This window comes from Phoxinus phoxinus (assembly GCF_949152265.1).
Source record: "Phoxinus phoxinus genome assembly, chromosome: 12".
Taxonomy (NCBI): Eukaryota; Metazoa; Chordata; class Actinopteri; order Cypriniformes; family Leuciscidae; genus Phoxinus; species Phoxinus phoxinus.
Genome location: NC_136887.1, coordinates 19,039,259 through 19,054,409, shown reverse-complemented (window position 1 = coordinate 19,054,409; position 15,151 = coordinate 19,039,259). Strand labels below are relative to the sequence as shown.

The 15,151-nt window shown below is 37.4% G+C and overlaps 1 protein-coding gene across 1 annotated transcript; it reads right to left on the bottom strand.

Moving 5' to 3' along the window:
* Window positions 1–2,892: 2,892 nt before the first annotated feature.
* tmtops3a (teleost multiple tissue opsin 3a) lies at window positions 2,893–14,360 on the bottom strand (the record flags this gene model as incomplete). The annotated part of the gene is given in 5 exon segments (XM_079630544.1): window positions 2,893–3,087; window positions 4,486–4,719; window positions 7,913–8,110; window positions 8,114–8,241; window positions 13,878–14,360. Coding segments are annotated over 5 exon segments (1,140 nt in total). The 5' UTR covers window positions 14,263–14,360.
* Between the last annotated feature and the right edge of the window lie 791 nt (window positions 14,361–15,151).

The following is a 15,151-nucleotide window of genomic DNA, read 5'->3' as shown; positions in this document are numbered from 1 at the left end:
ACCTAAACTTTCTGTTTGTCCAAACCACAGGAAATAAAGTCACATGTTGTATATCTACACAACCTATTTAAAAAATATCGGACCACAGTGAAGAACAGATGCACACTACAAAGCTGTGAATACAAACACAGGAGAAACATGAAACCTGTTATTTGTGAGCCATCGTTTCGTTCATTGACAATCAAGGTTGATAAAATTCTAGTTTACCACATCTATGAAAGATCCTCGAAAATACATGAAAGACATGCTCTTTGTTTTTGCTTTTGGAAGCTACCAAATTCTGACCTAATTTTAACCACTAAGTGGTGGTCTCTGATGCATATTCTCGTAACTGCAGTTGATCTCCTTTAACTTCTGTTTAAATAATAATGTGCATTGGCTGTAGATGAGAGAGCATTTATAGATACAGTATCTGTGAGAGTTTCAGTGAAACATTTTCTTTTTTAATTGTTGGACCTTCAATGCCACCATGTTTTGTGCTTCTCATAAGCCATCTTTTACATCAAAACAAAACAGCTTTTATCATTTAAATATTGGTGTGGACTGTCTACAACAGAAACTGCTGATTATTAAGTATTTCTTAACTGCAAAGCAGGAAAAAAAAAAAAAACAGGTTTCAAATTATCTGCAGTGTCTAACCTCAGTTCCACTCCCACTGACTCTTCTTCAGTCCCTCTGCCAGGGCTCACATTTTCCAAAGTCATCAGTATAATTTTAAACGTGTGGTTTATAAATTAGGAAATGATCTTCACCCACAAAAGACATAAAAGGATACATCTGGGCCCAGTAATCAGATCTTTGACATTTATTAACAGAAACATATACAATCTGTTTTCTGCATAGTGTGAATAGATGTGGGTGGAAGTGCATGTGATCCTTTCCACATTTCAGTGCTTTGAATATGAAGTTCTTATGAGTAATGTGAGGTCATATACTATGAATGATATTGGCTCTAATCACTTATCGTATCACAAACAAAAGCCACTCAAGGCATTATAAAACTTTTTTCTTTATGAGCTAGATCTAATTTTAGATGTCCCTTAAAAATAAAGGCTGTATGATACAGTGATACAGTTCAACTCACTGAGAAATTAGTTGAATTTACAAGTAGTGCAACTATAATCATGATGGTGTTGTGTTTTTCACTTTATAATTTAGGAGCACACAGTATATTTACTATTTGACTAACTTTTTCATTGAATTTGATTCTATCATGGAAAGTGGTTCCACACAATGGAAACAAGTTATCTCTACTCAAATACTTTATGTAAGAACTGAATAGAGTAAACTCAACTAAATTTAGGCATATCCAAATAACTTAATTGAATCAACTTTAGACCCTATTCAATATATATATATATAAATAACTCGCAGCTCAAAGATGATACTGTTTACATACATAACATTCCCACAATTCTTACTTTTTTGTTAAAGCAACTAATGCATGTTAGCAGGTCGTCGTGGTGGGAACTATTTTACCAACATAATAAAACATTAAACATTAACAAGTCCCTCCATTTTCTCATCTTGCTAAAAAAAAAAAAAAAACTTTATTTCAACATTAACACTCTCCAGCCATGTTTAAAGCATGACGGGAAGTTACCTTAACACAAATAAAATCATTCATGTAAACTCAAATGGATAAAGTAACCTGGATGAACAATTAATGAGATTAATCTGTTTTCTTTATGTAAACTGAACTATATTAATTTGACCTTTTTCATCAAGCTATACTTGATTGCAACATGTTCTTTCAAAATGAAAACATTAAGTTAAGTCAAGGAGAACCAATTTAACATCAATCATGTTTGAATGAGAAACTTAATACAATGGTGCTAAATCAAAATTAATTGTTTGAATAAAGTGAACAGCATAAACAAAAACCATTTGGGACAGTGTTGAATTTGGTATTAATGCTCATGAATCAGTGAACATTAGTGTAGCAGTAATATGCAAAAACACAGGGAGAAATAATTCAACACATATATTGCAGACTCTGTATTCACTTCATCTTTTTCCAGGGATAGGAAGACTGACATTGTGATACACATATATGACTCAGTGGGTGTTCTGTGTGTCTTGAGGAAAAGGAGAGAGACTGCGGGCTTATGGAACTTACTATGCAAATGACACATATTCAAATTTTCACACTTTCTAAAAAATGCAGGAACGAAGTCCCAAAATACTGCAACGTTCGTTATAACTGCGTTTTAACATGACATGACTCACAATTATATACATTTTATACAGTTTTATGAAACGCAATGATAGTATATTACTTGATATGATAATGGAGATATCAGTAAAGCAGAGGAAATGTACAGATACAACACATCGTCTTAAAAATATTATGCTACATACACAGGAACTATCAAGAGATTAAATAACATGCCACAAAGACCAATAATTTCTGTATTAAAGGAAAAAGCAGCACATGGATATCGAAATGAACTTTCCACAGTTCTATATGCATAACCATGAGAGTGTTCATGGGAACATGAACATGAATCATACAACTTTGGTATGACATGGGCAGCGGCTCCAACTGTTGGCAACAAGTGTCACTACACTACATACAGCACTGACACTTACACAAGCTGCTGTTGCACTGCACCGCAATGTATTGTCTTCATTCAAAAGTTCCTTATAATCAGCATTATGTTCAATCAGCGTATTTATAAACTGATATTAATTTCAAGCATAGAGCACTTTCAATGCATGGAGCTCATTAAAAAAAACAAGCACACAAAGAAATAAATGTGATTCTGGTTTGGTCAGGGATTCTGATACTGGTCCTATGGAACTAACATCACAATCATCACACTATCAGTTTTCCATCCCGGCACACTATAAACGCTGAGCTGTACAGAGCATGAGAAGTCTTTGAGAGTGTCAGGGTGTGTAGTGAACCACTAAGGACAGAGTGTGCTGCTCTTTATTCTGGAGGCCCTTGATGTTGCCATGCAATGAGGGCCCATCACAGGGCCTGAGAGCATGAGGATCTCCTTTGCTGCTGTGCTGAGGGTTCTGACCGTGAATAGATGGTTCTCCTTGACACTTCAGAAATGCTAAGAAACACCTGTAGAACTGAAAGGGAAATGAATGAGACAAAGCCATTAGTATGCCTTTCATTTGACTAATATGCACCTTTTGGGGGTAAGTAAGGTACAACGTTGTCCTTTTAAGTGTATACTGCCCCCGTGACAAGCTGTTGTAACTCTAAAGCTGAAAGTAAAGTTTTGCTCTGGCTCATGGATAGTGTGCGCAACTGTACACTGCATGGAGTGGAGCACAGAATATGAAATATACCCAGGCCTTAAAAGGTAGCATTTTAAAAAATACACTAAAATAAAAAATTAATGCTGACACTTAAATTATGATGATTAATTATGTGATGCATTGTAATGCATTATTAAAGGGATAGTTCACCCAAAAAAAGAAAATTCTGTCATCATTTACTGACCCAATTGAGTTCCATAGTATTTATTTTCTCCATACTATGGATTGGAATTCAATGGCTCTCATCAACTGTTTAGTTACCCAAATTCTTCTAAATATCTTCTTTTCCATCTTCTTCCAAAAGATCATACTGTCCTTACAGTGATATTAAAAAAAATGTAAGGATTAACATTAAGAAATGTTCATTATGCAATAAAGAAGTACTCAAAATAAAGTTTAATTATATTTATATCAGTAAGTCTCAAGCGATATGTCAGTAAATGTTAATGGATGTGTAGTACTTAGTATGAAATAAATGTATTTTAAATACATTTTGGTATAGGTTTTATTCACTAGGGAAATTAATCCATGTATGTTATTTGAGTTTTATATTCAATTATTAAATTCCATAATCAATGCATTACATTTTTCTTGGTCAAATCAAGGGGCGTAAAAGCATAAGTGTGTCCACTGATATTCTTTGACACCCTACTAAAAATTCAGGAAGCAATCAGAGATGGTATCATTATTATTATTATTGGGAGATACGAGGGTCCGTGGTTCTACCGTTTTAAAAACCGTAACGGCTAACTTGGATCATGTGTGCCTTGATAACCAATCACATTACAGCCTTGACATCATTGAATTTTGTTCAGAGTTCTGCGACAGTCGATCACTGTTTGCGGATACCATAAAAATTAATGAGAAGTGGCGTAAACTGAATCATACCTGTCATGCAATTGTCCATGACTTCTCTTATAAAACAGATTTTTTTCGGTGTAAACTCTATAGATCAATCCAAAACTAATGTTTAAGAGCAAACATGTTGAAGATTAGCCAATGGACTGTCGATTCATTAAATGATAAGCTATTTCCTCACAAAAGAGGTTTATTCAAGCAAAGTGAAGCCTCTCATCCATTGACATCCATTAAAACAAACAGCCTCTTGTCTCCTTCTCTGCATACCGTTGAGTTAGCCTGCACTTTTTTCAGCTAAGGTTGCAGGCTTGCAATCAGTTGGCTTTGATGCAATCCCTCTGGACTCACCTGGTTGTTGAAAAGCACATAGATTACCGGGTTGACCACAGTGCTGCTCTTGGCCAGGACAGAGGGCACCACACTGGTTACGGGAGTGATCAGTCCCCTCCTGCCAAACGCAGCTAGCAGGGCTACCACCCCATAAGGCATCCAGCACAGCAGATAGCAGGATACCATGGTGACAACCATTAGAAGAATGTGGTTCTCTCTCCTCTGTGCGGTCAGCAGGTTGATTTTAGTTACCTGAGCCAAAAAAGAAACACTTAAAGTTATAGAAGTTGCAAAAGACTTTTCTTCCCTATACTGTGACATATATCCGAGTGAAATGGCTTGATTTTGTCCATTGGGAATTGATTGGATTGTTGTTGCTTGTTATTGCTGTGATGTCATTGACAGGTTGTCCCGCTCTCACGCCAGTGAACACGTCATCAGAGGGAAGGGAAGTTATTTAGATTAAAGATTACGAGACGAGGACACATTGAAGAAAAAAGAAAAAAAAAACATAAACATAAATCATTTATAATAAATATTAAGAATATGAATTGCTTGTGATTTCATTGTGACTTTAAGGCATGTGTTTCTTGATTAGTGCATGAATGTAACATCGCTGATATCTACTTCTATCTAAAAGTTAAAAAGTTAAAATTTGATGCAGAAATAGGCCTTTTTAACCATCTAAATCAAACTAAAAGCTTCTATATTTCTGCAGAGAACATGGGCTATCCTACAGCACAGTTCATGATGTGATCGTACTTTGTATGAATTAGCTTGCTATGTGTGCAAGCTGTTCGCGAATCAGAGGAAGACTGGCAGATGGCTCCTTCATGCGTCAAGTCTGAAGTCGTGACTTCTGTCCTCTGGGGTCTGTTAGCCTTCCCTATCCTCTTCCCATCATGAAGTAATCTCTCTGTATAAAGATCTCCTGCTGGTCGGGGCACAGAATAGGAACTTCCAATCAGCAGTGGCGGCAAATAAGAGCTGATCAGTGGAGCTGAGCTCCCTTCACCGGCTCATGTCGTCATTCACAGCTTCTACATGCTCCATTTGTCCTAAACGAGATGGTTGTGATTGTATTTACAGCTCCAGTTTGGCTAAATGTTTTCTCACTTGTGTAATTCCATTGCTTTTGGAAGTGAATCAATGTCATACCGCATGTCTGGAGTGACTAGGCTATTTTAGGAATGTAATTACTGTCTCAGACATGTCCTCTGATTTTCACTGTCCTCTCTTCTTGTAATTTCCCCTTTTGAATCCCATCAGAATCCCATGTTTGTGTTTCTATAAAAAGCCAGAGGGCTGTAGTGACTGGCCCACTCATCCGTGCAACGGATAAAGATCTCTATTTGTTAGATACACAGTGTGGTGTCTGCTACTGAACAGAGCGAATCCTGGAGGAAATAATTTTTTGTTACATAACAGCTCGTCACCAATAGTAACAGGCTCTGCGCTCTAAAAATACCTACGGTGGTGATTGATTCATAGAATTGCCTCTGCGTCTAGAGGCTCTCTGGCTTACTACCTGCTGGAAACGCTCATTACATATTCCTTCACACTGTGATGTGTTTATGAAATCCACTATGAGTCATAACAACCTAAAGACATCTCCCTGAAGACAGTCTAACCTGATGCCCCAAAGCGCTTTGTTCTTATTCTCTAGCTGGGCAAAACATTATCAAGTCTAAAAGAAACAATCCAAGAGCAGGATCTGTCATCTGTAGCTTGTCCGCGTTGAAATGTAAATTGGACACTGACTATGACACATCACTGCGGTTTTCTGAGTACAACTGCTTTTTTTCTCATAAGGGAAATTAACACGGTGAGAGGAGACTGTAGTGCATGCTAATTGTCACTAATTGGTGTTATACAAAAGCACTGAGACCTTTCATTGTTTGTATCACTTCGCTCATTCAGGCACACTGTCAGTCTGTGCATTAGTCATGGGGATTTTACAGTGACTCTTTCTGCAGGTTACATCGATGCACCAGTTTGTGGCGGCAATTGACGAGCCATTGAATCATTCATTCAATCAACCCGTCTCAAATCATTGATTTATTCAAGAAAAAGAACAAAAAGCAAGGCTAGCATACTACTCTTTGGCTGCATCCGAATATAGTAGGTGAAAATCAGTAGGCCTATATGTCAAAAGTAGCATGTTCAAATTCACATTCACCATAAAACAGTTAAGTACCCGGATGACCTAATACTTCAATCAATCAATCAACCAATTAATCAATCAATCAACCAATCAATCAATCAATCAATCAATCAATCAATCAACCAACCAAACAATCAATCAACTTTGATGTAGCCTACATGGCACAATAAAAGCAACAGTAGTTGGCTCTTGTGCTGTACAACAGGATAACAGGACCTATACTACTTTTAGCGAGATTTTATCAGTCTGCAACCGATGTACACTTTACTATCCCATGAGGCCACAGGAGAGGATTTGTGAATGGCAGAGAACCGATGTAACTGATGATGGTAGGTTACATCACAAGAACAACATGACAAATGTTGTAGCTACATCTGGATTAGATTCAGACTACACACATTCATACTATATAAAACATTTTAGTTTTTAACAGTCACAAAGTGCCTACTCAGAGATTATGCAATTTCAGTTGCAGCCTTACTATTTCTGCCATAGAAATATATAGTAAAATTAGTAAGGGTAATATGCAAGTATGCGAATAGTAAGACAAATATGCTAGTATGTGACAACTGTCTTTATTGAATTATTCAACATTCACTCAACCGATTTGTGAATCATTAATATGACAACCGTGCTGAGAAACAAAAAGATAACATAATTTATTTTACTTTTTTTAACTTCTAAATATGAATTTTACATTACAATTTTTGTTCAGCTTTCTAAAGACTGTCCAGAAATCATGAACTCAATCATCACTATTATTTTGTTATAATGAAAGCCACATTTTTATGTTTGTTCTCCAGTACTTGGTAGGTTTAATAGATTTGTCACAAGTAGCACAGTAATACATTGTATGGGTAAAAATTATTGATTTTTTTTTTATGCCAAAAATCATTAGGATATTAAGTAAAGATCATGTTCCATAAAGATATTTTGTAAATTCCCTACTGTAAATATATAAAAAAAATATTTTTGTGAGTGAATGCAGCACAATCGTGAACATAACTGTTAAACTTTAAAGGCGATTTTCTCAATGTTTCGATTTTCTTGTACCCTCAGATTCCAGATTTTCAAATAGTTGTATCTCGGCCAAATATTGTCCTATCCTAACAAACCAATGGAAAGTTTATTTATCCAGCTTTCAGATGATGTATAAATCTCAATTTTAAAAAATTGACCTATGTGACCCTTTTGTGGTCCAGGATCACATATAATAACACAACTCCTATTTAGAGGAGAAAGTGTCAAATTGAGTTTCCTCATAAAGCATCTCGCACTCACCCCTTTGATAATGAACAGGATTTTTCCATAGCAGAAGATCATGAGTATCAGGGGTAAAAGCAGACAGAAGATGAACAGGCACATCACGTATGACATGCTGTTGGTTGAGCGCAGGTGCCACTGCACTGAGCATGTAGTCCCGGGTCCTTCAGGTCCATAGCTACTCCAGCCCAGGAATGGTGGGAGAGTCCATACCAGCTAATAGAGCCAGGATCCGGCCACACAGAGCCAGGCCCTGCGGAAGTCAGACACGTCTGCCTTGGTGGCGCGCAGCAGGGCGGCATAACGCTCGTATGACAGTATAGATAGAGACATCAGAGACACAATTCCTGTTTGAGAAAAAGAAAGCCGAAATGGAAAAGAAATAGTGCTAACTTGTTTTTTTTTATTGTCAAATATGTTGATATTTGTACTGTGTACACTAGGTGCTGCAACGAGTACAGCAATTTTGAAAACTTGCAGTTACACAAGGGACAAATGACAATACCCAAGTTTGACAAAGCAAAGCAAGTTACTGTAAACATCCAGGATAGTCCCCAGAGAGAAATTTAAGGTTAAATGCAAATACAGCAACTCTTGTATAAAAGTAACATTTCAGACTACCAAAATAAACTGCAGCATTGGGGTAGTGTGTTAATGAAACTGCTGTTGTTGTATACTAAAACTAGAAAAATTATAACAAATATTTTCATTAACTAACATAATCAATGCAGAGTAAACAAAAGTGGTTAAAAACTAATTGAAATAACATTAAAATAATAAAACAGACAACTTTATTTGAAGTCACCCCAAACAGACACACCACTCCCTGCATTGCTCCGTCCCCCCCAAAAATGCATACACGCAATGTAACAGTGTATCTTTTATCATAGCAGAAGCGAAACAAAATAATGCTTGATGATGACAAACGAACAAAGACATACAGAAAAAAGGACCATACAGTACACAAGAGTATACAAGTATGAGTGTGTTGTTAGTCGCCAGCATCACACACTCAAAACCATGTTACTCACGTATGGATAGAGTTGGGCAAGTTACTTCCAAAATGTAATACCTTGTAAATGGATACATTATTATTTGAAAGTAACTAGTTGCATAACAATATTACTGTCTCTGAATTGTAATGCGTTACACTACTTTTGCATTACTTTTGAGCAGTGGTGGAAAGTCCAGGAGTCAGAAAGTAAAAGTCCTGCCATATGTTTATTCCACCCATTAACTCAGTCAGCTGATTTCACTAATTAATTCTATCTCCTGGCTGAAAAACTGTGCTAATTAGCAAATCCAGGTGATTGGAACAAAATACTGAGGAGGACTTTTACTTTCTGAAACTGGACTTTCCACCTCTGCTTTTGAGTTACTTTCACCAAAATAACTAACAATCACTGTCAGAATCACAAAAGTAGACAAACAATCAAAGTCTGGTAAATGATGGTAGAGATACCAAACACAATAGCTAAAGTCCAATGCAACCTATAGCCTAATGACATGGCAAGATGCACAACCTCTTTTTCTTTTCGATTCTTTCACTTAGCCGACCCTGCAGCTCTCTCGGTTAGTGTTAGCGTGGCACTGGTCCAGGTGTTTCTTCAAGTTACTCGTGCTATTTCTTGATATAGAGAGTTCCCTCGGTGTTGCACATAGATTTCACTTGACTTCACTATTACGTTCTTGTCCTTTTCTCTGAAACTGAAGAGAAAATAATTGGAGTATATCCATCTCACAAATGTAGAATCCGTCTCTCTCTGGTGCTAGAAAGTCTCATGGTGTTGGTAAATACATTTTTTTTTTTTTTACTAACACCACTGTGGCAAGCAGGACGAACGGGACGAAATCATGACTGAGCGTCACCTGCGTGCCGCACCGGTCTCGGGTTTCTGATGGAGGAGCCTCGGAAGCATAAAAGGGGGAGCGACGACAGTGAGGGATGAGAGATGACCAGGCCTGGACTATTTTAAGTTATGTTTTGTTAATGTGTGTGCGGCAGTTGTATGTGAGGGGCTGCCGCTTTTACTTTCGTTTTGTTGTTGTTTTATTATTAAAGTTAAGAAACGTTCACCGGTTCCCGCCTCCTTCTTCCCTGAATTACTAAGCTCTCTACAACCGCCTAATTTGCATTGTTGTAATGTGCATTACTGAGATTGTAACGAGTATATATTACCTAAATGTTATTATTAATGCATTATATTACTGCATTACAGCAAAAAGTAATATATTACTGTAATATTACTATTACTTTTGTAATGTGTTATTCCCAATACTGCGTATGGAGCAGAAACAGCGCAACCTCCTTCATGTTATAGGTCTCTCCAGCGCTGGAAAGCTTTTCTAATATTAACGCGGGTCCTAGCGCTGCTGACTTCAGCAACCAAGATGAGCCAGTGTTATCTGTTTTCAGCGGTTGTTATCTGGGAACAACATACCGCTGGATGGCGCGATTGACCAATCAGAATCAAGTATTCCACAGAGCTGTGTAATAAATGTAGAATAATGTAATAAGATGTTGCAGCCACAGACTCAAGATTCTGATAAAGGCACTGATAGCGTTGAATAGGTCGAAGGTATAATGACACCCTTACGTATCAACTTGTGTCATCCTGTAATGAAGGTTGTTAAGTGACACGAGATTATGGAGCTAGAACAACCTGATGACAACCTATATTAATTATTTTAATTGTCCAGTTGTCAGAAATATTTGGTATAACCACAGAAAGAAGCTGAGCCTTAAAGAATATGCTTAATGTCAACAAAGGAACATATTCATTAAAAATGAATGTGAAAATGATGCGAATGATGTATCAAATGTACTCAGACATTCTCCTTCAATGGGTTTGCAGGTCCACAGGTTCTGCACTCTTCCCTCATTTCCTCTACACATCACAGAAAGAAAGACACAACACTCCCACTACAGTCATTAATGGCCTTAAAAGAGCTCTCCATTCAAATGTCAGATTACTGGGGGAAGACTGTGACTTTCGAGACAACTCCTGAACAAGATAAAATGACAGTGGCTTGTTACTATTTTGAGCATATGTGGAACATTTGTGACAGACAGAAAACAGCAACATGTAAATTAACGTAAAAAAAATACAATCAAGAACTATTGTTTATTTGTGGTTGTTGTCGTCATACTACAAATATCCAGTTGATTTGATTTAGGCTACAGATTGACCTAACTGCATGAAAAATCATATGCTGTAAATTTAATTCATATGAGCCCGCTTTTTTGCATATACATCACAGGTCTATATTGTGAATGTTTATATTTTTATAAATCAAATAAAAATTCATGTCCCAGTTACAATTAATGTTGTCACATCTTCCTGGTTAAATAAATATTACATTAAAAGAGATTCTATTTTGTATTTTTACATTTATGCAATTAATGTTCTATTCATTAAAACCAAGTATAAATCGAATTCTCATCAAGTTAGTTTTTAAGCTTTTTTACATTTATTCCAAAATAATAACAAAAGGCATAATTTAAGCCTAACCCTATAGACAGTATATAAGAGGCTGCGTCCCAATTCGCCTACTTATACTACGCCCTAAAAGTATGTACTCTTTTTGTAAAGAAAAAGTACATACTTAATGTTGAGTGTGTAGCAAAAGAGTAGGCAAGCTCTCCTCGTGTGTTTGCAATTTGAATGTAATGATGCATTTAAAAGTTAATGGCTAAACATATCTTTACAAAAGTTCACAATGCTACTGCAGATGCAATATAATATAATGTAGACAACATTGAATAAATCAGTTTTCCTCAGGTTAGATACTAATAATTAATCACTCAAACCCCTTTATCTAAACCTCTCTATATAACCGCCGGACTTGCGCATCCTCCATGTCTGTAGTTTTTTTTAAACACTTTTCACTTGTGTTTGTAGTTCTAACTCGTCCAACGCACCATGGGATTCTGAGCGGAAATAGTATACTATCCAGTATGTTCCTGCACAACCAGAGGCTGCAGTTTCAGGACCCCAGTTCTAGGACCGCAGTTCCAGGACCCTAGTTTTTTGTGCAGGGCCACCTACCAAACTGGATGATATAGCGGCGGCTGCAGTTTCAGGACCCAGGTGTTTAGTTTGTAAGATCCACCAATTCTTTCTAGTCTTGTTAGAAAAAAAAAGAAAAAAATTATTGAGACCTTGTGTTAATTCTTTTAACAAATAAGATTATGGAATAGAAAAGCTCCTGCAGCAGGTGTATTAGAGCAACAAGTAGCGTCAAGCTACATGACACAATTTAAAAGATTAATATTACACTTTTAAATAAAGCTCACTTTAAAACCACCATCGAGTATTTGTATCATATTCCGGTCACGGTTTAAAATGGTTTTAAGTAAAATTATAAAAAAAATTAAATATATTTAGCATTTTATATGCAGCTAATGGCTACACCTTGCTTGGCGTGTATACTGTAAACATTCTTTATTCATATGAAAATTCCCCAAATCGCACGGAAATCCCACACAAACTACTTATACTCGAAATTGTCTATTTATTAGCTTCATATGAAGCGATGTGTCTTTAGCTTTATCACGGAGGTCAGAATGAGGAAGTGTAGACCGCGTCATGCAGAAGGGCAGGAGTATGGTCACTGTTGTATCGTAGATTCCAAGGGCCCCTACTGGACAACCCCAATACCACCCTTAACATACAACAGTCACGTTGAACCACGTGAGATGATTGACAACTGTACAGCGAATGAGAGAGCGCTAAGAGCTTAACTGACGCAAATCAGGAAGAGGAGAGACAGAATGGTGCAATATGCGCACCATTGGACTAAGAGCCCTGGCGGATGCTGTTGCTGTATATTGCATGTGAACACAAATAAAACGGAGAAGACGTGCTTTATAAGTGATGATTTCTATTAAAAATAACGACGGTACAGATTAATAATTTTGCACTCCTGGCATAAATTAATAAATGAATGTCACTGCAAACCAGTTTTATCATAAACAGTGGTCAAATATTGAAGCTGGAGTCTAAATTAAATTAAATGAAAAATTAAATAGTGTTTTTGGTAGGTGGCGCTGTCACAAAAAAAACTAGGGGCCTGGAACTGCGGTCCTAGAACTGGGGTCCTGAAACTGCAACCTCCGGTTGTGCACCCTTCTCAGACCATCCGGGTATCTTTGGAACACTCATTTCAACATACTACGATTTGGGACGTACTAATTCTATTTTCGAATACTATTTAGGACGGATAGTATGCGAATTGGGACGCAGCATCTGTTAAAACTCCAAGGGCTCAGTGGAGGCACGAGAGACGCGGACTCTGTAACTTCACCTGCTAGTGTCGCTGTTGGACAGTGTTACTTTAGAAAAACGAGCGATTTAATAATGGAACATAATATTTGCGTTGTTTTATTTTTTTTCCTAATATGGATTTTCTCTGCCTCGCTTGCCTCCTCGGAGAAAACGGACGATTTAAAAAAAACAGAGAAAAAAAAGAAAAAAATAATTATCATTAATTTTTATTCTGCGGGGAGACACACACGAAAACATTTAACCAAATGCTTAATTAGATTTGGAAGTCAATATAGCCTACTTCCTTCAGAAAAAAAGTCCTTTCCACATGATCTATTAGCAAATAAATTAATCAATTAGGCTACACATCTTAATATAAATGGTGTCGTAATTTTCAATCACTTTCCTATCAATTTCTCTGTCATGCTCAAAAGCCAATAGGCCTAATTCTTAAAATTATAGAAGATAATCTCTTGAAGACGATATTAATATGAAGTTATTAGGCTAAATATACGCATTGTGTGTCATGTGTTAAAAACTTTATCAGCAAATCTAGACACAGTGTAGCCTATAGGCTACGCCAGAAATGCACGCGCAACAACACACTACAAACAAAGTTCGGCTGAGTGTTGTAAGGTATGCACCACCGCAAACTCTGGGAACCTGTTACACATATAAGTTAACTTTCCTGTTGAATGAGCTTTAGTCAAACTTACCAAAAAGCGAATTGGCGAAAGCGTACCATTTGCAGCCGGATTGTCCCAACAGCCATTTCCCATAGAGACTGGAAGCGAAACTGAAGGGAGTCCCAAATAAACAAACCAGTATGTCACTCAGACTTATGTTGAGCAGAATGAGGTTTATAGGTGTCCGCAGTGAGCGAAACCTCGCAAAGATGAGCAGGACAAAGAGGTTGTTCAGGCATCCAAACGCCAGAATGATTCCGAGGCAGACGGCTGTCACCGTGTGGCCAGTCCGGCTCAGGCCAGGTGGGGTGTCGTCGTGGGGCTCTAGGGGGTCTCCAGAACTGACATTTGCACTTTGATTGAGCGCAGAAATGTCTTTGTTGCTAATGTTCAAACTCCAGATGTGGACGACCATAGCAGCCTCAATGCTCGGGTAAATGGTGTTGACACTATGACTTTCCTTACGGATGGATTCACTCTCATCTCTCCCCCTCACTGACGCGCAGCCCACCATTAACACTCTACCTCTGCTTCTCTGCTGACCTCCGTGTGTCTCTGACTGTCTGAGAGGCGCTGTAGGATCTCAGGGTGACCGGGGTGGAGGGGCTCAAAAGAAAGTGAATGTCGGCTACCTACATACTATTTTTATACAGGATATCTATCGTTTCCGTATTGATAAATGCTATAGTCTGAGCGTGTATTTCCAGCGCTCTCATTATAGCTATAATGAAAAGAAGTCAAGTTTGCCTGAGAAGGGAACCATAGCAACTACGCTGCTCATGCTTCCATATACAGCTAGCCAGACAGTAAACATTCCCACAACTTTCAGGTTTTGTTCCTGATAAATGTTGTTTAAATAACATTTATAGAACTTTCTTATAACATTAATAATAGTTTGTTTTATATGCTTTCTCATTAAGTTGAGAGGAACGTTCTTTGAACATTGTTATGTTGTTATTTTTACTTGATTAACATTCTTAAAGTTGAGAGAAAAGCGTACTGGAACATACTTATGATGTTAGGCCTAATGTTAAAGGGGTGGTATAATGCCCTTTTCACAAGATGTAAAATAAGTAGGCTATTTGATGTCCCTAAAGTGTGTATGTGAAGTTTTAGCTCGAAATACCCGACAGATATTTTTATATAGGCTAGCATGTTCACGAGTTTACATGTTAATGAAATCTGATGTAATATTATAATGCGTATTTGGCTTGCTGTCCGGGGGGAGGGCTCCGAGTCCGAGCTCAGAATTCGGCCCGACCCCAGAGTAGGCCTACTCCCCCCATAACTTTAGAGATCATAGG